Source organism: Numenius arquata, chromosome 10 (genome assembly GCF_964106895.1).
Source record: "Numenius arquata chromosome 10, bNumArq3.hap1.1, whole genome shotgun sequence".
NCBI lineage: Eukaryota > Metazoa > Chordata > Aves > Charadriiformes > Scolopacidae > Numenius > Numenius arquata.
The window spans coordinates 19,093,538-19,117,966 of record NC_133585.1 but is presented as its reverse complement, the minus strand read 5'-3'; the positions used below and the strand labels follow the sequence as shown (position 1 = coordinate 19,117,966).

The 24,429-nt window shown below is 51.5% G+C and overlaps 2 protein-coding genes across 2 annotated transcripts; both read right to left on the bottom strand.

The window, feature by feature from the left end:
• On the bottom strand, nt 1-4,388 carry LOC141469446 (steroidogenic acute regulatory protein, mitochondrial-like). Its single transcript, XM_074154968.1, has 8 exons — nt 4,286-4,388; nt 3,909-4,031; nt 3,034-3,179; nt 2,436-2,594; nt 1,422-1,606; nt 1,133-1,226; nt 944-1,033; nt 1-69 (listed from the first exon to the last, which is right to left on the bottom strand). Exons 1-8 carry the CDS (start codon nt 4,386-4,388, stop codon nt 1-3), a joined length of 969 nt encoding a protein of 322 aa, XP_074011069.1.
• A 7,303-nt stretch (nt 4,389-11,691) lies between these two features.
• LOC141469619 (microsomal triglyceride transfer protein-like) lies at nt 11,692-24,079 on the bottom strand. The gene is made up of 18 exons (XM_074155166.1): nt 24,013-24,079; nt 22,679-22,860; nt 22,325-22,468; nt 21,681-21,788; nt 20,740-20,856; nt 18,989-19,128; nt 18,556-18,709; nt 17,714-17,871; nt 16,989-17,154; nt 16,440-16,547; nt 16,114-16,326; nt 15,772-15,986; nt 14,810-14,907; nt 13,653-13,774; nt 13,010-13,237; nt 12,567-12,691; nt 12,117-12,287; nt 11,692-11,836 (listed from the first exon to the last, which is right to left on the bottom strand). The coding sequence occupies exons 1-18, from the start codon at nt 24,077-24,079 to the stop codon at nt 11,692-11,694; spliced, it is 2,661 nt and encodes an 886-aa protein (XP_074011267.1).
• Nucleotides 24,080-24,429: the final 350 nt, after the last annotated feature.

Genomic DNA, 24,429 nt, shown 5'->3' with positions numbered 1-24,429 from the left:
TCACTGGATCAGCCATCCCTGCTGCTGCAGAGGGCTGGGGGAATGGCTGGGGATCTCCAGGGCACCCTCCTAGGACAAAATTCACCGTGGGGTTTATCAGGCTGCAGGTCTGCAATGAAAAGCTTCCCCGGATGCGTGGTCCCGGAGGGCACAATGCTGTGTTACGGGGATGAGTCCGGCCCTGCTGGAGTTGCACCGCTTGTTTGTCTTCGTGCTTTCTCATCCCCTCCCACGTTGCAGGACCCTGAGCCCATTGAATTGATGGTGAAAAGCACTTTTCTGCCCATCCAGGACACGGCTTTAGTGCTGTACACCTGCTCTGGCTGTGCCTGCTACTGTTGGCATAGCAGGAGGAAAAACCTGTATCTATATACATATATGTATGTATACACCTGCACATAAATATATGGCTTAGCCATTCCAAAAATAAATACAGGTGTGTTGCGTGTTCAAGCCAAAAAGACCCCCCCCGTGAGCTTGCACTGGAAACTGCTGCCATGGTCAGGTGATAAATACGGAGGGATGAAACCGGGGCAGGGCTGAAGCTGCAGAAGAGTGATGCCCAAAACGTGGGGGGTGCGTTTGGGCAGCCACCCACTGCCCCCCCACCCCCCGTCCCCTGTGCCCAGCGGGGAGGAGGGATGCCGAAAGCCAGCTACCCCTGCTGCTCAGCGGGTGAGGTTTGGCCAAGGGGTTTTAGGCAACCCCTTAACGCAAGGCTGGGTGCTGCCTCCATTGCCCCAGCCCGCAGGTGCTCCGCTCCATCCCTGAAGCACGGTGCTGGGTGAAGGGTGCCCTCCACTCTCAGTAGGTGCGCAGCCTCGCTCCATCGCTGACGGCCGTGGTTCCTTGGCAATGAGGAGGGGCAGGAGAGGGTCTCCAGCTCAGGCTGTGTCCCTTGGGCTCGGGCAGAGCCCGTCCTGCCACAGCTCGGGGGGCATGCGGTGGTAGAAAGGTGCCGGCGGAGGTGCTTGATGAAGTCTGCTTGGGACTGCGGCAGGACACGGTTAAGGATGGAGGCGGGGATCCAGCCCTTTGGGAGAGAAAACACCCAAACGGGGTCAAAGAGAGTTGGGGTGCCCATCGCGGGGGAGGGAGGGTGCATTGCCCCGAGTCGCATGGTGGCACTTGCCTTCAGGTCCATGCTGAGGAGCCAGGTGAAGCGGGTATGGCTGGGCTCCCCTGCCAGCGGCTGCAGGACGATGCAGCTCAGCCGGGACTCAGCCCTGCAGCGGGCAAGGGACAGTTAGGGTCCCTCCCAGGGGGTAAAAAAAGGGGTAAGGAGATCCCAGAGCAAATGCAACGGGGAGGTAGCTCTTGGACGTGCCTCCCTTGCCGTGCCTGGCTGCAGCCGTGGTCTCCCCATCCCGCAGGGACCTGATACCCCATGATGGTCACTTTGCAGGGGGGGGTGTCTTTACCTGATGCACCCTTCCTGTGAGGGCAGCGGCTCCACGTGGGTGGCTGTGCCCACCAGGTAGATGGCTGTCTCCCTCCTTCCTCGGTGCCGCACGCTGACAAAGTCCCGTTGGCCCACCAGGTTGCCCGGGCTGGGAGCGGTGACCTCGTGCGTCACCAGCGTGTCCGTCCCGACACGCTGCAGCACCTGCCGGAGCAAGGAGAGCCCCAGGGATTAGGCTCCTTGTGGCTGCCCCTCTAGGGACATCCCTTCCACCCCCTTGCTCCTGCCCAGGGGGTGTTACCATGCCTTGGGGACCGCAGCGTGGGGTGGCAGCATGAGCAGAAGCAGCAGCAAGGTGGGTGTTTAGGGCTGGCACCTGGTGATAATTAAATCCCAACCCCCTGCAGGCTATTAAGGGGGAAACGGGTGATTTTTGCAGCTATTTTTTTTTTTAATCTGGGATGGGACTCTCTCTATGCTATTTCTTTTTCTGAAGGGACGGGGAAGCGGTAGCAATAAATAATCAGGGGCTGGGTAGCATTTGAGCCAGCCCAGGTGAGCTGGGGGAGGCTTTCTGAGGCTGGCAGCTGGCTTAGGGATACGCTGTGATTTGGGAGCTGAGAAATAAGGTAAATACTCAAAAAAAGCCCAAGACAAGTCATAAGCTTCCTGGGGGTGCCCCTGCAGCATGATATATTTGGGTTTGCCTCTTCTTTTTTTTTTGAACTGGCTGATTTTCTTGAACGTTTTCTTGCCTGACATTAAAGTCTGAGCAATGTCAGAGTCCTCCAGCGCGGAAAAACCTCTGTGAACAGGCACCATGCGGAAAAGAGAGCTTGGAAATGACACGCCAGCAAAGCACGTCTTCTCTCCCTCCTCTTGCAGGAGCGTGGAATTAGTTTTAATCCTTCAGCGATCTTAAAAGCCTCGATAAATAGGATTTATTTTTTTTTTGGATGCTAGCAACCCTGGTGATGCTGTCTGCCTGCGATGGCATCACTCGCCGCCTGCACTGCATCCCTCTCTGCCTTACCTTCACCCGGCTGAGGGTTGGGTTCCACTGGGGCATTTCCTCGATCCTCTCAAACAGCTCCCGGTGCAGCTGGGCCATTGGCACGGTGAGGACCACCTCTGCCCGAAACACCTTGCCCAGCCCGGGAAGGGTGGCACTGGACACAGTGGCCCCAGCATCCTGGGAGAACAGAGAGCCTGATCAACCCCAGACACCCCAAGAGGCGTCGGCTACGCGCTGAAATGCCTTGCTAATAAATCGTTCCAGTCCTCTTCATAATCGCTTAACGAGCAAACACCGTAAATAACAACAAAGTCGCAATCTGGTGGATTTCTCTGCAGAAATGCTCCTGGCTTTCCCCAGGAACATGGTTGTCTGAGTTTCCCCTTCCAAGCCTTTTCCTGCTCTCTGTTTACCTTGCAGATTTACTTGTGAAGGTGCTTAAGGAAGGCTTGCTTGGAAACCCTCTTTGCTGTGCCTGCTTTTTGCGCGGCCCGTCTCCCTCGCCCATGGGAGCAGGAGGAATCAGAGAAGCAAATCTCCCCTCCCCAGATTCATTTCTCCTCCCGAGGGCTTTCCTGGCATGCCGCAGCAAAGGCAAGAGGCAGCCGGGCTTTACCAGCATCGTTTCTGCCTGCCAGCTGGTGTGCTGCTGGAGGATGCTCAGGGCTCCCTGCAGGGCCGTTTCTCCCTGGGTGATGTAGGAGAGGTCCGCGCTGGAGAGTCGGCTGGGGCTGATGTCTCCATCAGGTTCTGGGCGTGTGGCTGCAGGAGCAAGGCAGAGTAATGTGAAAAAAATCCATCGCGTCCCCCCCCCCAGCTCCGCCTGCACACGGGGCTGCGGGTATGGAAGTGCAAATGGAGCTGGAGCTTTGGGTTTTGTTGACCCAAAATCTCAGCTTGTACCACACAGAAAACCTTGCTCTCAGGAGCATCTCTGGCCTTCATTTGCTGTGTCTGTGCTGGCTGCTTGAAAAGCTTTTTGAAATTGCTTTCCAAATCAATTCCCAGTAACACGGCGGTACAAATTGCACATTGCTTGGGTATTATTAACATTGCACGAGGCAGCCTTTTAGACTAAGCCACGCTTCAAAAAAACAGATTAATTTGCCAATTTTCAAGACTTTAGGTAAGTGGTGGAACTAGAGACATGGGAGACATGCAACAAAGGACTGATAAGTGACCATAACCTCTGCTGAAACCTTTGGCTGCCTGTATGGTGAGCTAATGCAATTTACCTTCTCTCAATCTCAGGGTCTCCCCATTAATTCAATTTGCCACCAGTACGGGGCGGGGGGAGAATGCTTTTAAGCTACCAGAGAGCTGGAGACCAGCCCAGCGATGAGAAGACAATTAATTCTGTCCTGCAAAATAAGGGTCAAATCATATGGAGAGGGGTGTGTTTCGATACGCATCCCTCCATCCCTTTGTGCAAGGGGATTGTGAGCAGGGCTAGGAAATGTGGTGGTACCCAAGTGCCCGGGCTGAGCTTACCTATCTCCTTCCCCATCAGCCTCTGAATATATTGAGGAATTTTGGAAGGCAGGTGATGGGATCCTCTCACTGCTAGCCCTCTCATGTCCTTCTGTATCGCCGCAATGGCTGTTATCTTCAAGCCTAGGGGAGAAATGCATGGGTTTTGGTGAGCACAGGGCATGGGAGGAAGATGCCATGAGGCCCCACATCTCTGCTGGAAGTTCATTTGCAGCTGAGACCAAGATTTGGGAGGAAAATAGGTGCATTTCCAAGGGAGCACCTCCCAAGGAGATGCCTGTCAGATGCAGACTTAGCATCTCCTTTAGGACCCTCTTTTCTGCCGGTTTTTCCCGAGATCCAGGGATGGGGACAGGGGGAAGCGAGCGGTGCCTTACCGGGCAGGCGGCGGAGATGGTCATGGGCGATGCCGCAGCAGAGCTTGAGGGTGGCCGGCAGCATGGCACAGGAGTGGGGGCGACCTCCAGGACCACACTGCATCCCGGCATCCCTTTATAGCCGGCCTGAAGGACGGGACCTGATGATAGGACCACACTGCCAGATAGCAGCTGGGAATAAGGAGTACTCAAGGACAAGGGAAACTAGAGGAGGGGCTGGATGGAAAGGCCACGCTTCCCTCTGAATGAGCAGCCCCTGCCTTTTCCTCCTGCCCTGGGCAGGCAGCTGTGAATGAATGCATCTCCAGGGCATGGCTGAGGTGGGACGCTTTGGCGGTCCCCAGTGTCACTTGCTTGGGCACTGTGGTGCGAGATACAAGCAACGAGGCTTTGCCCTCAGGGAGTGTGGGAGCTGCTGTTAGAGCAATGCTAGCTGGAAATGGTGCTTCTTCCTATGGAAACTTGATAGAAGTTATGGTGGTAACTGCTGCTGTTGTTAACTCCTCAAGTAACTCCTTGTTTTCCTCTTTCCTACTTTACTCCCTCCCAGTTGTCCCCTGCAGACCTCTATTGCTCATGGTGATGGTGGGACCACCACATCTTTTGGCATGAAGTTATTCAGTCCTTTCCTTGTGTTTTTAATGGCCCCTCTAAAAAGGTTAAACACAAAACCAACTAGGTCAGGCCTTAAAATACAGCCCCACTATATTCCTCTGGCCCTTTGCGATACCTGCTTTTTCAAGTGCTTTGGAAATCCCACTTGATTTTTACCATGGAAAGGCTCTTTTCCACCTGTATGTACCCGAGGAGTCGGATGCTTCTCTTTCACTTAACATCACTACAGCTCCCTTTGCCTTCAGTCTCTGAGGTTGCAACTGCCAAAATATTTGGGCAAGGAGGCCAAGGGGCATTTTGGGCTTTAAAAGGGCTAGACAAGACTTCAAGGCTTGCAATCTGGTGTGGTTGTGGCCAGCCGGTTTCTCCTTGGGATGGGAACAGTCCTTCTGCCGCTGCCATGCAGACCCCGGTTCCCTGGCAGCTCTGGGGCTGTCACAGCGGTGATGGGGACAGTCTGGTGAACCTATATAGTATTGCGTGTTGCTTCAGTAAGTGTATTATTAGGGGTGGAGTGGCAAGAGAGATGCCTGCGGATTCCTTCTGGGCATGGCAAAGTAACTGCGGCGGAGAGTAATTGAGTAGGAGAAGCAGTGGTATGAAATGACTGTTTTCACCCAAAGCTGATGGAGTTAAGTACAGTTATTCACTCTTACACTCTCAGGGATGGAGTAGGGGGAGCAGTTTGCTAGGAAAACTTCAGCTTTTTTTCCCATGGGTTTTGTCCCTGCTGGGCTAGAAGGTTTTATCCCAGTCCTGGGGACTTACTGGCTCAGCTCAGCCAGTTCCCAGGCTCCCTGCCTGACTCACCAGCTTGGCCCTCATCTTTTCCCCCTCGGCTTTTCCTGCAGGGATAACCTAACGGCACAGCCACTCTGGCTTGCACAGCTGTGCCCTATTGCAGCTTCACAGCTTTCTCCCTCCATTCCTGATTGCCGGGGAGGTTATAAAAGCAACCCCTTGCCAACTGTGCCTCCTGGGATGCTCCCCTGCTTGTATGCAGTCTGTTCCGGGGTGACTTCTTAGGTGGTGGCACTCAGGTAAGTGCTTGTCCTATGCTTGCAGATGTGTACAGAGTGGTCGGGCATTGGAATAGGCTGCCCAGGGAGGTGGTTGCGTCACCATCCCTGGATGTGTTTAAGAGACATTTAGATGTGGTGTTGGGGGATATAATATAGGGAAGAACTTTGTAGTGTAGGGTAGATGGTTGGACTCGATGATCCCAAGGGTCTCTTCCAACCTGGATGATTCTATGATTCTATGCGCATGGCCCAAAGCAGCTGCAAGCTTTGCAGAGGGTCTTGGGAGCTTCGCTGTAGCCTAACTGCAGCTCTATGGGAGATTTGCTATTGCCAGAGCTCTCTCTTCAGTGCTGGGGGTGACGCTGCTGCTGTGGTGAGTTGCAAACCGCTTTTTCTGGATTTTTCATGGGGTGTGGGGAGTCATCGGGGCCCAGCAGTTGGAAAATACAATACTTTTTTTTTGCAAGCTGCCTAGGAAGGAGAGAGCAGTGGATGATAAGAGATCTACCCCAGCGCTTCAAACGTGCACCTCCGCTAGCTGCTTGGGAGAGCCGGTCCCCGCTGGTGGTATATCCTCTCACACACATTGCCCTCACTTTTGTGCATGCTTTCTAGTGTTTTGTCTTTACAGAAAGCTGTAATAGACAGCCAGATAATGTTTTATCGCCCCATTTGGTGAGCGGTGTCCACACGCTCTCTCCTGAGGGCTGTACGAGATGTCCTGGGAACAGAATGACTTGGGGAAAAAAAGAAAATATCAAACATTGCTTGTGATGGCAATCTCGGAGGTCAGGAGAGGATGGTATTTCCACATGAAACGCCAGCTTGGAGTGGTGAGGGGCTGCCACGGGTCAGCCCTGGTCCATTGCTTGCTGATGCAAAGGTCCCATGACTTTGGGTGGCTGGTTGTGGGACACCCCTGGGTGCAGGGTGCCCTGCACACAGGCCTTGCGTGGCTGTAGCAGAGAGATTTTTTTTTTTTTTTTTTTGCTTGACATCTCCACCAGGTTTGGCTGCAGCCGCTGGAGGTCACTGCTGATCTGCAGCTCCACATGCAGAGCCACTTCTGGAGAGACGGGTAGGAGCCCTGCTCCCAGGGGCTGGCTCTGGGCTTCTCTGCCTCTAACCGCCTGCAGGATCCCTGGGGCTGCTGGCACGTAGGACTTCCACCAGAAATAAGATCTGGCATCCCCAACCCTCCCCTGTCCCCTACTGCTGGATGCAAGGACTCTTTGGGGAATCACCATTTCCAATTGCACAGCTCAGTGTAGGACCTCCTGGGAGGCGTGCTGGCCCAGGGAACATAGAATCATAGAAAATTCAATCAAAATTTTTGCTTGGAAGAGACCTTTAAGATTATAAAGTCCAACTGTTAACCTGGCACTGCCAGTTTACCACTAACCCATGTCCCTCAGCACCACATCTGCATGTCTTTTAAATACCTCCAGGGATGGTGACTCCACCACTTCCCTGGACAGTCTGTTCCAAGGCTTGACAACCCTTTCAGCGAAGAAATTTTTCCTAATATCCAATCTAAACCTCCCCTGGTGCAACGTGAGGCTGTTTCCTACACCTCGCAAGCAAACAGCGCTGCCAAATGCGAAGTGCAAAGCCTGTAACCGGTGTTTTGGGAGGCAAAGGCAGAATTTTAGCAGCACGCGGTGCTGCTAAATGAAGGGGTTTGGGGCCGGAAGGTCCTGGAGGGTTTGGAGCTATTGTCAAAGAAATGGATCATTTTACAGAAATGCCTGTGTCCCTTCACTGTCTTTTGCTGTTTGAGCATCCGATCAGAACTGGGGGGGGGAAAGTCTCCAGAAGGGATCTGGGAAACTTTAAGGTTCACTGGCTCAGCAGGAGACCAAAGCTTCCAGCAGGAAAGAAAACTGCTGAAATCCCCATTGAAATCTCCTCACCGTTTCCAAGGGGGCTGGACACAGGTTTCCAGCTCCAGTCCCAGCTGTAGCACCTGGCCCCTCTGGCAGGACAAGTATCATCCTTCAGGACTAGAAGTTTGACTGATTGAGGTTAACGCTGTTGCTCAGCGTTTAAATAGAACCTGGACTAAAATCTTTTGGGGTTTCCACATCTCCTGAACACTGATGTCCCCTCACGTGCAGGTAGTGAGCAAACCTCACTTATTTGTTTAGGGCAAAAGGGGTCTGCTGTAAGAGCTTACCCATCAGCAATGTTATCTTCTCCCCACCCCAAAGGATCTGGGCATTTTCTGATTTAGCCTGTGCAATGCAAACCTTGGCTGGGTGATAAATCTTCCACTCTAAATCTCCTTTAGAGAAGGAGAAGGGCAACATAAAAGGTCCTAAATGGCAGGTGGGTGCCTCCTGGTTTTGGCTGAGGAGCAAACACTGAGACTGAGAAAAATTTTGGGTCCAAATAGTGCTCAAACCTCCGGCAGAGCAGGGTGGTTTTGGATGGGGACTCAGGCCTGCGCAGACCCATAGGAAAGGTGGTCCCAGGGGTGGTGCGTACCCACAGAGGTTATAGCAACTCGTCAGCGTGTAAAACACCCTGAATCAGCCCAAATCCTGATGGTGAGATGGGAGAAATGGGAAATAATGGGATGCTCCCTGGGGAAAGGGTGAAGATGGGGAGCTAGTGGGACTCGGAGCTGCTATCAGCTGCTCTGCAGAAAGCTGAGCAACGTGTCAAGGGCAATATGGGCTCCCTCCTCCCACGGTCACGCAGTGATCCTCCTGTTCAGACCCGAGGGCAAGTCCCAGGGCAATTACTCTCCGCGTCCTTGGGGCCCACTCTGAGCGAGACTGCTTTGTAATCAGCAGAGCCTTGATGCAGGGGAAGCCCTGATTTTTAAGTGAAGTCTTGGATGGCCTCCAATACCTTTGCAGAAGTTGGCAGGAGAGGGGTAAGACAGTGTCTTCAGCCCCCTGGGAACGCTGTCGCAGGGCTGCCATACTCCCTAATGGTGCTTTTGGGTTTTCTGGGAGCAGAGGTGGCCCTTGTGTCCCCGTCTTACAGGCCTGATGGTGTATTTTAGCTAAATGCATCTCTGAGACACCCTAAATACGGACCTAGAAAGCAGGTCCCTTGGGAGTGTGACTTTATTTAAAGGTGACTTTGGCCATGCTGTTCTTGCTGGGAGTGCCTGTGCTATGGGAGCTGCTCTCTGCCTCTCTCCTCTTCCCAGCTGTGTATCCAGAAAAGTTAAGAGTCAAACAGAGAAAATATAAAAATACAAGGCATTTATTTCTGTACATAACCAAAGCGCTCATAATTAGTGTCTCCAGTTGGAAAACCACACAAGTTTTCTCCTCCCAAACCAAGAGACTCGGTGCTATGTTGTCAGGCTCATAATTTAAAAAAAAAAAACAAACCCAAACCAACAACTCAATGTACCTTTTCTTCCTAAAAAGCACATTTTCTCATACAAAAAATGTTTCAAAGGCACATTTTTATCAGGAAGGAATGAAGAAATACTGCTTTTTCCTTGTGAGCCTCCCGCCAGCGCTGGAGAGGTGTTTGGTGGTTGTGGCTGATAAAAATCCAACTTGAGAGGAGAATGCAAAACAGAATAACAATATTTACTTGAAGTTAATTGTAATTTTCACAAATGGTCACCCAAAGAGCCCAAATATCAGCAGAAAAGGGAAGCTGTTGTATCTCTTTGTTGCTGGAACGCTGACTTCCTGCATGTAGGGTTGAGGCAATCTTATCTCCATCTGCTGCCTTGATTAAAAGAGACAGGGAGCTGCCATTCAGGTGATAAGAGAGGCCAGAGGCTTCTCCATTAATATGTAAACTTTGGACCAAAAAGGAAGATGAGAGGCTCTAGGCAGAAGCCACCTCTCAATAGATGGGTTTTGAACTTGCATGCACCAGCAAAAGGCACATCTAGCTTCTGTATGCTGGCTTCTATAAAGAGGAGGAAGGGGATAGGCTGGAGGTGTACCCCAGTACTTAACTTTTCCAGTTTGGGTTGAATAATGTCCACCCTGACGGATGGTAACCTGAAGTTAACAGCTTTGTAACATTTGTCCGAGCTCTTCCTGTGACAATTCCCAAGTCCAGAAAGGACCACATTAGTAAAACGTGGTCTTTTGCCTTCCATGGCAACCAGCATTTGCCTTTGCCCCTTAAAATGGCCTGAAACCACCAATAACTCGTTAAAAAAAAATAATACCCAAAGGACAGAGAATCTTCCAAATGCCTTGGCAGGCTGTGTCCATGATTTGAAATGACCTGATTCCCCAGCTGAGCATTGCTGACTTCAGATCCAGCTCTGCGTACTGCCACAGTAGTAATTTTTTTACTTCCAGTGTCTTTGCCCCATGCTGGGAGTCCTGATAATCTCAAAACACCCTTTTAATCCACTCTTTGCAAACACTGAAATGCTTGTGTTCTTGTGGTTTTTAATTACCAGGTGTGTTTTATGACCTCAGATGATTCTTGCAACGCTGCCTATCTCAGAGGGGAAAAAAATATGCGGGAAAAATTCAAGTGCAGACACTAGAGCAGGAAGCAGAAGCTGGGGATCAGCATTATGGTGGGATCTGCAGAGCTGTGATGAGATGCTTTAATGCATTGGAGACAACAATGTCTCTTCCCGTTTTCCTTCAGCCAGTCACTGCTTGAGTTCCCCCATCTCCTTCCAGCCTCCCCCAGCAGCTAGAGGGTCTCCAGCATTTTTTCCACACTTTGAAGCTCTGCCTTCAAGACAATGCTCCCTCTTTCAAGATGAGGATTGAGACCGCTGGTCCATGCTCTTTAGAAGGGCCTCTTGCACTTTGCTGCACTCTGCCCTGCTCTGTTTTAACTTCATCTTTGCTTATCCAGTTTTTGGGAAAGCTCTATGGGCCTCGTTCCTCTGCCTTGCTCCTTTTTATTATTTTTTTTTTTTTTTTTTTTGCCCCGAGTGTGAACCTGACCTCACTGACATACAGGCTGTTCCTCTCTCCCTTGGCCTCACCCTTGTTGCCTGGTGTGTTACCAGCCTCGTCCCTGGCAACAGAGTGCAAATTCCCCCCCAGCCAGGGAGCAAGAGGATGCTGTGAGGGAGCTGAGTTGCCTTCGTATGCAAATAAATGCAAATATCTTCAATTAATCCAGAAAGAACACACAATAACTGGCAACAGGTTGTGCAGCATTTTGTCTTGCTTCTCTGCCTTTCTCCCTGAGGGATTATTCCGGGGTCAATGTCTCTGTGGTTGCATTTAAAAAATAATTTAAAACCCCCCCACCTCCTTCAGAAATAAGTTTTGTTCATATTCCTGGACTCTTCTGGTGGCCACAAAACTGTGCATTTAAGGAGTGTTGTTCACTCCCTCTGTGGGGAACCTCCTCCCTGCTGGCTGCAGAGGTGCTCCTTCCTGACTGCTTTGATAAATGGGGAGAAAACATGGCATTTTCGGGTATAGGCTTGCAGAAGGGTTTCTTGGGCACCGAGGAACTAATTCACTTGCTAAAGAAGGTTGTTTTTCCACAGGACCGGTTTTGGTTTCCAGCAAGCCCTTCCCCATAAAGGGGAAGAGTTCAGGCAGGGGAAATCTCAGCCTTTGGGGTTGGGAGGGCAGGCTTGGCTTCTCCAGCCCCAAGCAAGGAGTGCCTCTGGGCTGTCCTGCAGCAGTTCCTCTTGTGGTCTCTTCTGATGCCCTTGTTGCAGCATTTTTTTCTTATTAAAAGATGGTTATGGAGCAGTTGGGCAGAGCCCTTGACCGTTCAGCTTGGGTTCACAGAGAACTGGGGTGTGTGGCAGGAGAGAGGGTGATTATCCAGTCCAACAGTGCTCTGACTCCCCTATTCTTCTGCCGTCAGCAGGAGGCTGCAGACCTTGGAGTTGGCCCGGTGCAAAGCAAACTCCCGCCCGGGCATGGTGCCCTGCCTGCCTTTTCGAGCGGTGCTGCTCTGGCTCCCAGCAGACTTGGAAACTGTGAAAATTTCTCTGTGGGACAAGGTGACAGCAAGATGGTCAAGAGGTTGTGGTGGCGGTGGACCTCAGCCTCCTCCCAGACCAGCATACTCACCATCTTCTAATGGTCTAGGCATGGTGCTTCCTCCCATGTCATCAAGAAACTTGCAGTGTCCTTCCCCAACCCCTACCAGTTTTGACCCACCCTACTGTGGGTGTACAACCATTAATTCCCTCCTCTCCCCAGCAAGTCCTCCTTTATCTCAAGCACGTCATGATGTTTCTACAGTATCTGGCTGTATCTAGAGACTACCTGTATGGGACCTGCTCCTCTCTCAGCTGCAGGCACATGAGCACTGGGCTGCCAGAAAACCTCAGCATGGTGTCAAAGTGGATTGAGGCCTCCATCTCCATCTGGCTTCTCAGGGTGGCTTGGAGGAAAGGGGCATCTAGTTCTGCCTGGAAATCAATGGTGAGGCTTCCCCTGCGAGAGAGAAACACGTGGGTCCATCACCGAGCAATGGCTTTGCACTGGGCACCATGCGCTGGCACCAAACAACCCCACTAGCATCTTAATTTTAGGTCTGGCTGTGTGTAACCAGCGCCCACCAAACCTCTACCCAATGCATCCACAAGGAAGGGCTGGACACAGCAGGAGGACAGCAGGGGGCTGTGGAAAGCCAGGCTAAGATGGAGCATCCCTTGTGCCAAGCCCCCTGCGCGCCCCGTACTCCCAGAGCCAAGCAGTTTCCCCCCAGCTGACCTCGTATTGATGCTGGTTTTCAGTTCCTGCTCCCAAATGCTCACGTCCATGTCGGCTGAAATGTCAAGCCCCAGCCCACCCTGGAGTTTGACGGCCACCTGGAGGCCAGACTGCAGAGGTATGACCTGGAAGATGGAGAAGGCAGAACTCGCTGTGAGCAGACACCACTCCTGGCTGAGCGGCTGCTACTGCAGCAGTGCATGGCTGCTGGGACTGCCTATCCCAACCCCACAGCTGGGCTTGCACGGGAGCAACTCGAACCATGTGTGTCCCATGGCAGAGCCAGCCATCCTGCTGTTTTATCAACCTCAAGAGATATCTGACAGTGCCACCTTGCTCTTAGAACTGTATCTGCACCAAGTAACATACCTAAAATCCACTCGCTCACGCTATGGCGTTCACTAGGGTTTGGTGCGGAGACAGGTTACGGCCCCATCCAGTACCTGGTGATGGTCCATCAATAAGAAGTTCCCTTTGACCACGCTTGTGGGTTCTCCGCTGCTTAACAGGACCTTGGCCATTAAGTCTGTGTATCCCTGGAAGAAGACGATCGGCCGCAACTGAACATCGAAGAAGATAGCAGACATCCCGGCCATGAGTTCCGGCTCCTCTTCCCCTTCCAAGACGTTTTCTCCCAGCATTGACTCCATCCCTTGTGCTTCAATAGTGACCTAAAACACAGAAATGGAGACGTGTAAGCTGCATGGAGCAAAACTGGAGAGTCCATTTCATGCTCCACAATACTATCCGAGTTGCTACTCTTGTCCAGCCCTTGGATAGGCAGCCTTTGAAGAAGGACAGTGATGTAGTGGGCTGGATGGGGCACCCAAGCTATCCCTGAGCACCGTGCAGCAACGGTGTTGCATCCCTTGGATTTTGGGGGAGCAGGGAGCTCTGTTCTTCAGAGCAGATCTGTCTGGCTTCACATCGGTGATGGAGGCTGTGCATTTCTGTATTTCTGATATAGGGTGCAGAGGGTGAGGTCAAGCACCATAAGGAGGGTAAGAGGGGACACAGACAGGGCAGTTGCACCACTGCGTTGGTGCTATCACCCCTCTCCACGTATATTTTCCCCCAGCAGCACACCTGAACGGCACGAAGTCGCTGGCCATGGCTGAGCAGTGAGAAGTCAGAGATACTCTTCCTCAGGAATCCGCCCTCCAAAAACAGCAGGTCCAGCCCGAAGGTGGAAAGCAGGTCCTGGGTGACTGAAAGGCAGAGAGACACCTGTAAGCATCCCCAGGCAGCACCTGGCGCATCTCTTCTTGTGAATGAGTCACTGAACAGTGTTCAACCAATAAACGCTCTGAGAGCAGCAGCAAGGGATGAAGGCTGACAGAGAAGAAAACAGCCGGTAGGCAGGATCCTGGCGAGTGCATCCCCTGTGCCTGGTGCCACCAAGTCAGCACTCAGCAGGATGGGGTGGTTTCTTAAAATAGCTTGTCCAAATTGATTGAGGGAACTGGGAGGTCACTAGGTACATCTAAAGGCAGGAACCTGAGAGCTCCTTGGTAATTTGAGAGCCTCCTCAATATGGCTAGTCCTGTAGAGCTGTCCCATCCATGGTCAGGGTGGCTGACCTGCACAGATCTCATGTGTTAGCCAGCAAATATCCGGTAAAGCTAATTGATTCAGAGGGGAAAGCTTCTCTGCACCACCTCCTTCCATTCTTGCAATAACCAAAGGACTTAGTATCGCAATGGTTTTCTTCCAGGCGTTGACTATGTTACTTCCACCTACTCCCCACAAGGTTAGAGTGAGTTAGTTTGTAGAGGGACAGAAAAGCAAACTGAGGGGCAAGATTTAAGCAAGTGCCATTTGTTGCAGTCTCTCTGAAGTTTGACTATTTTTATCTCAGTACAAGGATTCTCATCTTTGAGGAGCTTATTAAAAATACCTGAGGAACAGAACTAAACATCTTGACTTATCAGGAAAAGTGTAGGAAATCCCACCTACGGTTTACCATTAGTTTCATCTCCAACTGAAGTTCCTCTTTCAAATTTGGGAAAAGTACGTGGCCCAGCCCAGCCCTCCTGCTGTTGGGGTGTCAGAGAAAGGTATATCTCAGGTGATGGCAACTAGCCAGCCTCAGATGGTGCTGAGGGACACGCTCAGAAACCTCACGCTGAGATTTTGGGGCACTTCTATAAAGCTAAGGCCTCTTGTGAAGTCTGTCTTTCCCCACCAGCCCTTCTTTCAGCTGTTTGAAGGGACTGTGGGACGAGCGTTCTCTGTGGTGTCACCTGTCAGAGGTCCTGAGAAAGAAGAGGAGATGCCAGCTTTCAAGAAGAAGTTGTAATTATTTATCCGTGGGTCTCTCATGATGTCTTTCAGTATCTTCCTGGAAGCAAGAGGGAAAGGGTATGTCAACACCAGGAAGGAAGGAAGGAAGGGAAACTCCTCTGAACCCCCTTCTCTGAATATGAGGAAAAAACTTCTTTGAGGGTGACAGAGCCCTGGAAGAGGCTGCCCAGAGAGGTGGTGGAGTATCCATCTCTGGAGATATTCAAAACCCGCCTGTATGCATTCCTGTCCAGCCTGCTCTGGGTGGACCTGCTTTGACAGGGGGGTCGGACTAGATGATCTCCGAAGGTCCCTTCCAACCCCTATCGTTCTGGGATTCTGTGAAAATGTCAGTGGCCATTACAGAAGGCTGTACAAAGAAGGAAATTCAAATTTCCAAACTATTTCTCTCTGTTGCCCAAAAGAAGTGTGAGCAAAAAAAGGAAATGAGCAGACATGAGCTACCCGGGGATTTCCCTCTCCTCCGATTTATTAGGGTAAACCAGTCGGATATTTTTGCGCAGCTTTTGCTTAGGTCTGAAAAATGTTAGTGCTCGTTCTGTTTTGTGCAGATAGGGAGATTAATGGAGTTACAAATTGTGCGCTGCCCTGCCCTGCCAGCCAGAGCTTTGGCCTCCAAGGTGTCTGCCAAAGCCACGAGCCTGGGTCCTGCTGCCAAGGGGCAGGATGAGGAGGGACGGCAGGTTTCGGCTGGCTGGGAGGCGTCTGCACGAGCAGCCCTGCTCTTTTCTTCCTCCTGCAGCTGGAAATTTCCAGGCAGCTCCAATGCCAGCTCCAAGAGGTGATGCTCGCACGCTCTGAAGGCACGCTGGGTCAAAAGCCACAGCCGGAGTGTGGAGGAGAAGAAAAACGTCATGTAGAACTAGAGTGGGAAAAATGCAACTGTCCCCTCCAGACCCACCTTGCGGGGTGGTGGTCAGCATGCAGGCTGTTCCAGATCTTCAGCAGCAGAAACGTGGCCGTCTCTGTCTCCAGCTCCTTGGTGGCCAGCAGGATGTTGATGACATCCATGGGCGAGGGCTCGTTATCTAGGAGCACTTCTGCAGCGGCCAGGCGACAGGTTTTTTCGTAGCTCTTCCTCTTCTCGTGGAAAATCCTCCTCATCGCTCGTTTCACCTGATGCAAGGAGGGCAATGAAAATGGTGCCGTTAGGGTGGTGATGCACAAACGGTGGCTCTGCACCCTGATGGTTTGGTTTTGAGTGGGAAGAGAAGCACCGAGCCTCAGCGGCTTCATTTCTTACCTTGTCGGAGATGTGCTGAGGGTGGAATCGCCGCAGGGCAGAAATGGCCACGGTGGCGACGGTGGCAGGACCCTCCTCGGCGTAGTCCAGGAGGGTGGGGATGGTTTCGGGGAGTGCTGCGTTCCCAAGGGCCAGCAGGTAAATGACCATCTCGGAGTCCTCCTTGGCATCTCTGAGCCCCCCAAGGACGGTTGCCACCCCACGCTCCACCTCCTGCTTGGAGTTTGCAGGAGGGCAGAAGCATAGGAGAATGAGAGGAGGGACAGGAGACATTTTGGGAGGAGGAAGAAGGGTCCAAAAAAGCCTAGAGGCTGCAGAGTACCCACCTGCAGCCCACACAGCTTCTGCTGGCAGAGCTTGCCGACCAGAGAGCCCACGGCAACTATCCCTGTCTCCCAGACCTCAGGGGCCAGCTGCTTCCCATCCAGCTTGTCCTGGGCACCAGGAGAGGGGTATTAGGAAATGGGGGGAAAAAAATGGGTAAAAGACAGAGTAGGAGTGTGTTTTACCTATTATCTCAAAGTGTTTACCAAAAAATCAAGGAAAAAAGAGTTCTTACCTACCTTGAAGGAGGCCACGCATAATTTAATTGGATAAAATGCTGATTTTTCACAGTGGCTTTTAATTGAGCTTTTATTATCTGTAATGCACTGACATAAAGCACTTTCTGCTGAACGCTTTTTTTCTGAGGAGCATCTACTCCCTCTGCCAGTCTCCCATTAAAAGCACATAAAATAATCCCATAAGCAGGAAGATATATTTCTACAGAAACATATTTTCCTTTTTCAGGAAAATACGCTTGCTGTTCCCTCCTGGCTGAAATGGGTTGAGGATCCACCTTGGACTCAGGGAGGGAGACAAATGTCTGCACTTACTAACACCAAGTGGAGAAGCTCTCCTGAAGGCCGGGGAGAGAAAGCTGCTGCGTAGAGAAACTTCTCCAGCAGGGACTTTGGCTCCTTGCTGAAATCCAGAAAGTCCGAGAGAGCCGCCAAGGATGCCACTGACTGTGCGGCCACCGCTGCCTCCACAACAAAGGGGCTGGAGCAAGAAGAGGGAGGTCATCAGTGGCATGACCCACTGATAGAGTTGGAGAAGAAATGAGGTACCATCTGCAGCTCCTTATCCCCCTTTCTTTTCTCCATGCTTTCCTCTTGCTTTAAAACTCATGGGATCTTCAATTCATGGGTTAAAAAAGTACCTAAAAGGTTGACTCTTGCTCTGAACTCACCCATGTCTAGGTATTTCACTGCAGAGAGGCCCTAGTGCCCACACTGACGAGGGGTAGATGCTATGGCCATGGGTGGATGGTCTGTAAATAACAGACCTCCAATGATTATTTGCAGAAAGCCGTGCTGGACCTTTTGCTACATTCCAAAGCCAGCCAAAAAAAAACCAACCCCAAAAGCCATGCGGTGTTTGTAGAGAACAGGCATTAAGAAAAATCAGAGTACATTTGAACTGGCCAGGACAACTGCCTGGACCAGATATGGACCAGCATCAAACAACCCTAGTTGCCAGGGTCAGGAATGTAGGATGATGTCAGGGCACTACGTGCACAGAAAGCCAATTTTGGCAAGATAGCTCCTGGGATTCTCACAGCATGTCCTCAGGTGCTCTCTTCAGCAGCTGCAGAACATCTCTCTTCTTGGCGCTGCGGAGCATCTGGATGAACCTCTGGAACTGCCACATGGTTGCCGCCTTTGAGGTGTCCACTTTGACCTTCTGGCTGTCAAAAGCCTTCAGGTAGGCTCTCAGCTGCAAAGATGAGGTTTGTTAGGTGGAATTTAGCCTCTTTTCCCCCTGATCCTGAATCATGGGATAATGTTTATGCTCAGGAGGTATTTAGGAGTGGGAGGGGCCCTTGGGAGTCATGCAATTGGCTGCAGGCATCTACTGTGGCTTCCTACCCCCAATGCTGAGGGCTTGTGCTGAAGCCCAAATGCCCCAATTTGTGAAATGTGCCAGGAAGAGAGGAGGAGAAACTGTTGAGCATCACCGGTGCCTGAAAGTCATCGCAATTCCAGATTTCCTAGGTGAAAAGCCTGGAGGACTTGAGGAGGTAGGAATAGCCCCTCCTTTGTCCTTGCCTGCCTGGCCTGCGGTGGGAATGTTTCCTGACCTCAGACCTGTGACAAGTTTAACCCAACTGGATGCGCCAGCCATGCACCAGGTTTCTCCTCCCATCACAGAAATGCAGCTATGTCTGGGGGGACAGAGGGGTTCTTCCACCCTGGGTGGCAACGTTAGACACTATTCAGGAGAAGTAAGAGGTCAGGCTGCTGCTCTACAGTGCTCCTGGGGCTGCATCCCGCCTTAACTGGGGTAACCAGCCCCTCCAAATGCACCACCATGGTTTAACCCCAAATTCTACAGCCCACCTGGGCGCCCAGCTTGTGGGAGAGCATGCAGTGAGTTTTGGGGGTGGGTAACATCACTGACCGATGGGCAATGGGTGCAGACCCTCCTGAAGGGCGGGCTGGCCATGCCCAGGGGCTGGTGCTGTCCCTCTGTGCCTGCCAGCACATCCTCAAGGCTTTGTCCGGCCACCTCTGCTGGGCTGGGCATTGGAGGAGACACCAGCTGGAGCTGCTGCCTGTGGAGACAGAAAAAGCCTTTGGGAAGCACTTTGTAATTTACACCCTCCCTGGCTCAGAGGCTGGTTGGGTTCATGCAGATTTGGAGAAAAAGGAGATGCAGGGTATCAAAAGGTGCCTGATGTTCCCTCCATGCCATGCCCGGGTGCTGTAACCTGTGCTCCTTGCTACCTGCACCAGGAGGTGGCAGGAGAGCAGCCAACACAAAGTCCAACAGATGCACCTTCATCCCATGCAGGGCTGCCCGATTCAGGCAGCGGTAAGGGGGCATCACTGACCTTGAACTGATTTTGATGCCAGTGGTGGACCTCAGGGCTGGAGACAACACGTGGCTTTCCTCTGCCAGCACCGACTGGAGGAGGTTGTCTTTCACCACATACTGGCTTCTGCTGGTGGGCTGCCACAGGACTCCAAAAATCTTGAAAAAGAAAAAGCAAGGAGAAATAGTGCAACCTCTTCTCTCCTCCCCTCTCTGCAGGTTCCTCTCCTCTCTATTAGCAGCAAACGAGCTTTCCAGTCCACAAAGTCAACCTGCTTCGCTTGCAAAATGTAGGGAAGGAAAATCCAAAAGAGCCCAACCTCTTCCCAGGTGTGGGAGAAGGCAGCACCAGGGGAGGACCACAGCGTGGGGAAGCTCTCGCCCGTCGCTGATGTGGGGAGATGGACTGGTGACACCATGTGGGCTTTCGCTTTCATTACAAGGTGGTGTCACCCTGGCGCTGCCACAGAAGTAAAGGGTAGCAGAGGGAGGAGGGGGATGCTCCTGCCTGGCATGGGTGATGCCTCCCAAAGAATCACCCTTCCTTCAGGTCCGTTGGACAGTGCTAGTTCTGTAGCTTCCCCAAGGCAGCTGCACGTCGTGGGAAGAGGTGTGGCCTTCAACGGCTGAGGAGCATCAGCAAGGACTTTCTCCAAGAGAAAGAGAAAGCTAAGCAACAGCAATTTCCACTGAGCTCTTGTCAAAAAATGCTCAGCTTACTTGCTGTGCTGCACGCTGGACCTTGGGGAAGCTCTCCAGCTTTTTTCCTTCCAAAAGAAATGACACGCTTGCTGGATTCTGCCTCATCTCCCAGCCCTGGTGAGGGGAGCACTGGTCACCCTGGGAGATGTTATGGGAGCAGCTGGGCTTGCACGTGGAAGGTCGTGGAGAAGGGGAAGAGGTAGGTGAACCATGTGCCAAGCAGTGGTTTTTGACACCAAATGGCAAGCTTACTATTAATATCACTATTTTAATAGAGAGTTTTTTTTTTATCCATAGACTTTGCCTTTTACAGAGCTGGGTGGCATCGTTATTTTGCGGTCACAGCTATGGATACAGGTGAGGTCCGGAGAGCTGCCTCAATCCAGATGGCAGCCTTGTAGGAAAACCTTACTGCCAAAAATGTGCTACGCAAGGTTTGTTACTTTCTTGGGTAAGTTTGCCACAATTTATACCCCAGAAAGCTTTTATTATATGAACATTCAGAGTCTGACTGCTGGCTGTAGAGATCCCTGCCGAAGCCTGTGTCCATTTTTATATTGAATTCAGTACAATTATATATTTTAAAAACCCATCGATTTTAATCATGGCAGGTATAACTTCATTAAGACTCACAGAGTTTCATCCATTTATGTCAGGGCTGAATGCGGGCTACTGCTTTAAATGACTTAAGCAGCCATCTTTGGTCCTGTCCCTGTCAACCTAATCCCCAATCTGATGAGTCTGAGGTCTGGAAAACATTTCTGTATCTCCACCTTCCCAAGCAGGATTAGCTGAGAGGTCAGAAGTGATAACAAGGATGGGGATGGGATGACCCAGGACGTCTTTTCTGCTCCTACCCACCACAAAACCATGTGGTCCTCCTGAGATATGTTGGTGCATCCCACTTTGGGTATGGGTCTAAGAGCTGGAGACCCATCCTAGGCTGGTGCAGAAGGCTGAAGCCAGCTGGCAGTGGGACTCAAAGCCCACCTGCAGGAAGATTTTTGGGGACAGCCCTGATGTACTTGATGTAAGTTGAGCCTACCACCATGAGAGCAACAGACTTACTTTGTTTACGGAGGTGAATCTGGAGTTTGGCTTTGTGCAGCTGAGAAGATCTTTCATCTTTGTGATGGAATGGTTGGACATGGTGTATGTGACTTGGCAGCTCCCAGAGACGTCCTCCTGAAACACAAATGTAAGTGACCATGGTTAAGGGTGATTGGCTTTGATCGAGCCTGACTGAAATGATCTGTATAGAGAACAGACACAAAGGACAAATTAATAAATTGAAAAAGAATCAAAAAAACTAGAAACTGGGCTATATTTGGACGTGTTGGATAGCTCCAAGTCCATCTGGTCAGGAAATTTGCTTTTGCAAATTTAGGCTAATCATAAAATCATAGAATGGTTAGAGTTGGAAGGGACCTTAAAGATCACCAAGTTCCAAGCCCCCTGCCATGGGCAAGGACACTTATCCTTGACGTCCCTGGCCAAATTTAATTCTATCTGGGCTTTCGCTTGTCTAATCTGGTTCCTGGGCACTCGGACAGTTTCTCTGATTTCCACCCAGCCTACCTGTCCTTGCTCCCACCCTCTGTAGGCCTCCTTTTTGCTTTTGATCTTATCTGGGAGCTCCTTGTTTATCGATGCAGGCCTCCTGGCTTTTTTGCCTGACTTCTTCTTTCTTGGGATGCACCGCTCCTGAGCTTGGAGGAGGTGATCCTTGAATACTAACCAGCTTTCTTGGGCCTTCCCCCCACTTCAGTACTTCTTCCCATCTTACCATGGGAAACTAATGCCAGCTGCGGCAGCTTTGTGCCTTTGCTTTTTGGGTTCTGAGGTTATTTCACGTTGTTGGCAGGTCACTACAGCGTCTGTTTGGCTCTGGAGGCAGGAATTCCCCTGCCATTTGCCAGCTGCTGACTGAGCCGGGCAAAGCAAATCCCTCCTGCTGTGGTGTGGTCCCTGGCTTTCGGAACAGGATCTAGCCCTGGCTCTACACCTACCTCCACTGCGGTGCCGGCGTGGGGCTGGAGCTGGAGCAGACTGACGATGCCTCGCTTCAGGTTTGAGATCAGGATGCTTTCTGTTCCATCCCCGTAGAAGGCTTTGACCTGGGGGGGAGCAAGAGGAGGTGTCTGACTGTGGGGACGGCTCTGGAGGGGGGCCCTGTGGGATCTCTGCTGCCTTCATTGCTGAAAGGCATTGCCCCTAAGGAACACCCTGAAGATACTTCACAAGAATTTTTCACAAGGAGGACAGTATCCCTCAATAGCACGAGCTTTGTGGATGCATGCCCACAAAATTTCCCCCCGCCCTTGCCCCCCTGGTTTTCCAAAGCCTTAGAGGAAAAGGTCAGAAAGGAGCTTATATCCTATGGTTAGGACTGAAGCCCTTTTAACATGGGGTGTTGCAGTTCCAGCTGAGCCTGCAGCCCCTTTGGAGGATGGAGGTCCATCTAGGGTTATACTGGACCTTGTGGGAGACCATATATTCCTAAATTTGCCACTCTGCCTAGCTCCTTGTGCTCTGATATGAAATCAGAGGTGGAACAGGAGTTTGTATGGGCTTCATAGCAGGGAAAATTTGGGATGCGGGCAGGTATGCTCTGTGGAGGGGCATGAGCAAGCCCAGGAGGTGTCTAGCTGACCTTCCCGCTGCTCCAGGAGATGAACATCGGCTGCTGGAGCTCTGCCCGTGTCTTCTGACTCAGTGCAATCTCTGCAGGTGAACCTCCGGTACCATCCTGGCTCCTCCTGTCTTCTGGCTTTTGTTGGGCTTTCAGATCACGGATCTATGAGAGCAGAGCAGAAGATGGGAGAAAGCAGTGACCGCGCGTGTCTGCTCTCAGACTGCTGTGCATTTTACCCACAGGTGGTGGCCTCTTGGTCACAGAGGTCATTTTTCAGGTGGCTTGGGTTAGAAAGGGGAGAGGGTAAGGAAAGACAGCATCCCTGCTCCCAGGAGGAGTACCTGGCTCCAATGGCTTTACCACCTCACGCACCTGCACCTGGAGCAGCTCTTCCCCACCTTGGTCCTTCCAGAGCCGCTGCAGCTGGACCAACGCCTCAGCCCCCAGCCAGGTTCCCCGTGGGGACGGTGCGGACGTGTAGTCCAGTTGAACATCCATGGAATAGCGGTACTGATACAGGGTCCCGGGCTGGAAAGAAAGCAGCTGAAAATTCCCTAAGGAAAGATGAAAATGTTGAAGGCACATGGTCACAGACCTCAGTCCTTCCGCTTGCTGCAGCCAGCATCTTCCATCCTTGAGAGGACCTGGACTCTCAGGGTTGCTTGTGACCTGCATCACTTTGCCTCCTGGAAGTGTCATTTTGATGCCAAGTAGTAGGTATAGCTGACGTGTTTGGGGGAGAACATGGGATGGCTTTCATGGGAAATTATTTGTGCCTGTGGTTTGGTTATTTTTCTCAGGCTGACAGCTGATTCCTGCTTGCATTTCCCGTCGTGCCTTAGAAATGATGGCCAGAGCGGGGGCCCTCCTTAGAGACTCCAGGACTTTTCGAAAGTGCCAGAGAAACACACTTTAATCCTGAAACAAAGTTTCCTGAGCGTGCCCATGCACAGGAGGAATGTCTTGAAGTGTCTTTTCAGCATTATGCATCACCTGGGGCAATGCTGGCATTTTTATTTAGGGGAGAAGAGAGGCTGCATTCTTCATATCATGTGTTTCCAATCAGAACTGCCAATTCTTAATTAAATCACTGACCTGGTGATGGAGCAAAATCAAGCTGTTGGGGCAGCTTTAGATCAAAACTCCTTGCTTTAATCTTATTTATCTTGAATTATTTGGAGTCCCTTCTCTTGTCCGCATACAAATGTGATTGCAGGGGGAAGGGATGCCTTTGCCATGCCATAACCAGTCTAATCTATTTTCTAAAAGTCGCTTGAAATTCTCCTGCAAATCTGATGCGCTTGCTGGGCTTCTGAAATGTTTTATAGTTTTGCTACTTTTGTTATAGTAACAAATGAAAGGAATTGATGGAAATCCAGCTCGCTCCCCGGGGCTTTCCTCGGTGAGTCAGACTGAGTTTCTATAATTCTACACCACGTGCGGTTTTACAAAGTCACAGCTTTCCAGTTTACCTCACCCCCCAGGGAGGACTTCCATAGTCCCCCAAAATTTCCCAACCTTGGGAGATGCTCAGCCCATTTGCAGTTGTGGCAATAACACTTCCCTCCCCAGCTGGAGACTGGGGAGATGTTGCATTACAGCGAGCCCCGGGAGGCTCTTTGTGCACCGGGATGAGCAGCTTCGACTCTCGGGGTACCCTGACCCCGTCGTGCCCCTGGACCCAAAAGCAGCTCAATATCTCTTACCTTTCGCTGTGCTCATGAAGGAAAAGCAAAGCAGGCAAACGTATCCTGAAACCGCCTGCGGGTTCATGGTGGGCTCTGGGAGCTTGTGCGGGAGACGGTGGAGGAAGGGGGGGTGAGAGATGGACTAGACAACAAAAGTGGGCAAGATTTGCAGCGTCAGGCGATGAGGCCCAACCTCTTCTCCTTATCCCCGCCTTACGCACCCAAGGAAAAGCAAATAATTAAACCTTTGCACCAACCCCCCCCAGCAGCCACAGAGGGTTTGGAAATCGGCTGAGGTTTGCCAAAGACTGGCGGGAGGGGAGGAAAGCTGCAAAAAAAAAAGAGCTGCCAGAAGCATTGCAGGGTGGAGAAATTGCCAATTTGCCTTGATACTGGGAATGGGGTACTCAGAAAGCTGCTCGGTCCCTTGGTGAA

Coding starts and splice junctions, on each gene's coding strand:
- LOC141469446 (XM_074154968.1), bottom strand. CDS start 4,388: ATGCAGTGTGGTCCTGGAGGTCGCCCCCACTCCTGTGCCATGCTGCCG. Junction 4,032..4,285: donor CCATCTCCGCCGCCTGCCCG/GTAAGGCACCGC, acceptor TTTCTCCCCTAG/GCTTGAAGATAACAGCCATT. Junction 3,180..3,908: donor GCTGATGGGGAAGGAGATAG/GTAAGCTCAGCC, acceptor TTGCTCCTGCAG/CCACACGCCCAGAACCTGAT.
- LOC141469619 (XM_074155166.1), bottom strand. CDS start 24,079: ATGAACCCGCAGGCGGTTTCAGGATACGTTTGCCTGCTTTGCTTTTCC. Junction 20,857..21,680: donor ACGCCGGCACCGCAGTGGAG/GTAGGTGTAGAG, acceptor TTTGTGTTTCAG/GAGGACGTCTCTGGGAGCTG. Junction 13,775..14,809: donor TTTCTCAGGACCTCTGACAG/GTGACACCACAG, acceptor TCTGCCTTTCAG/TCACCCAGGACCTGCTTTCC.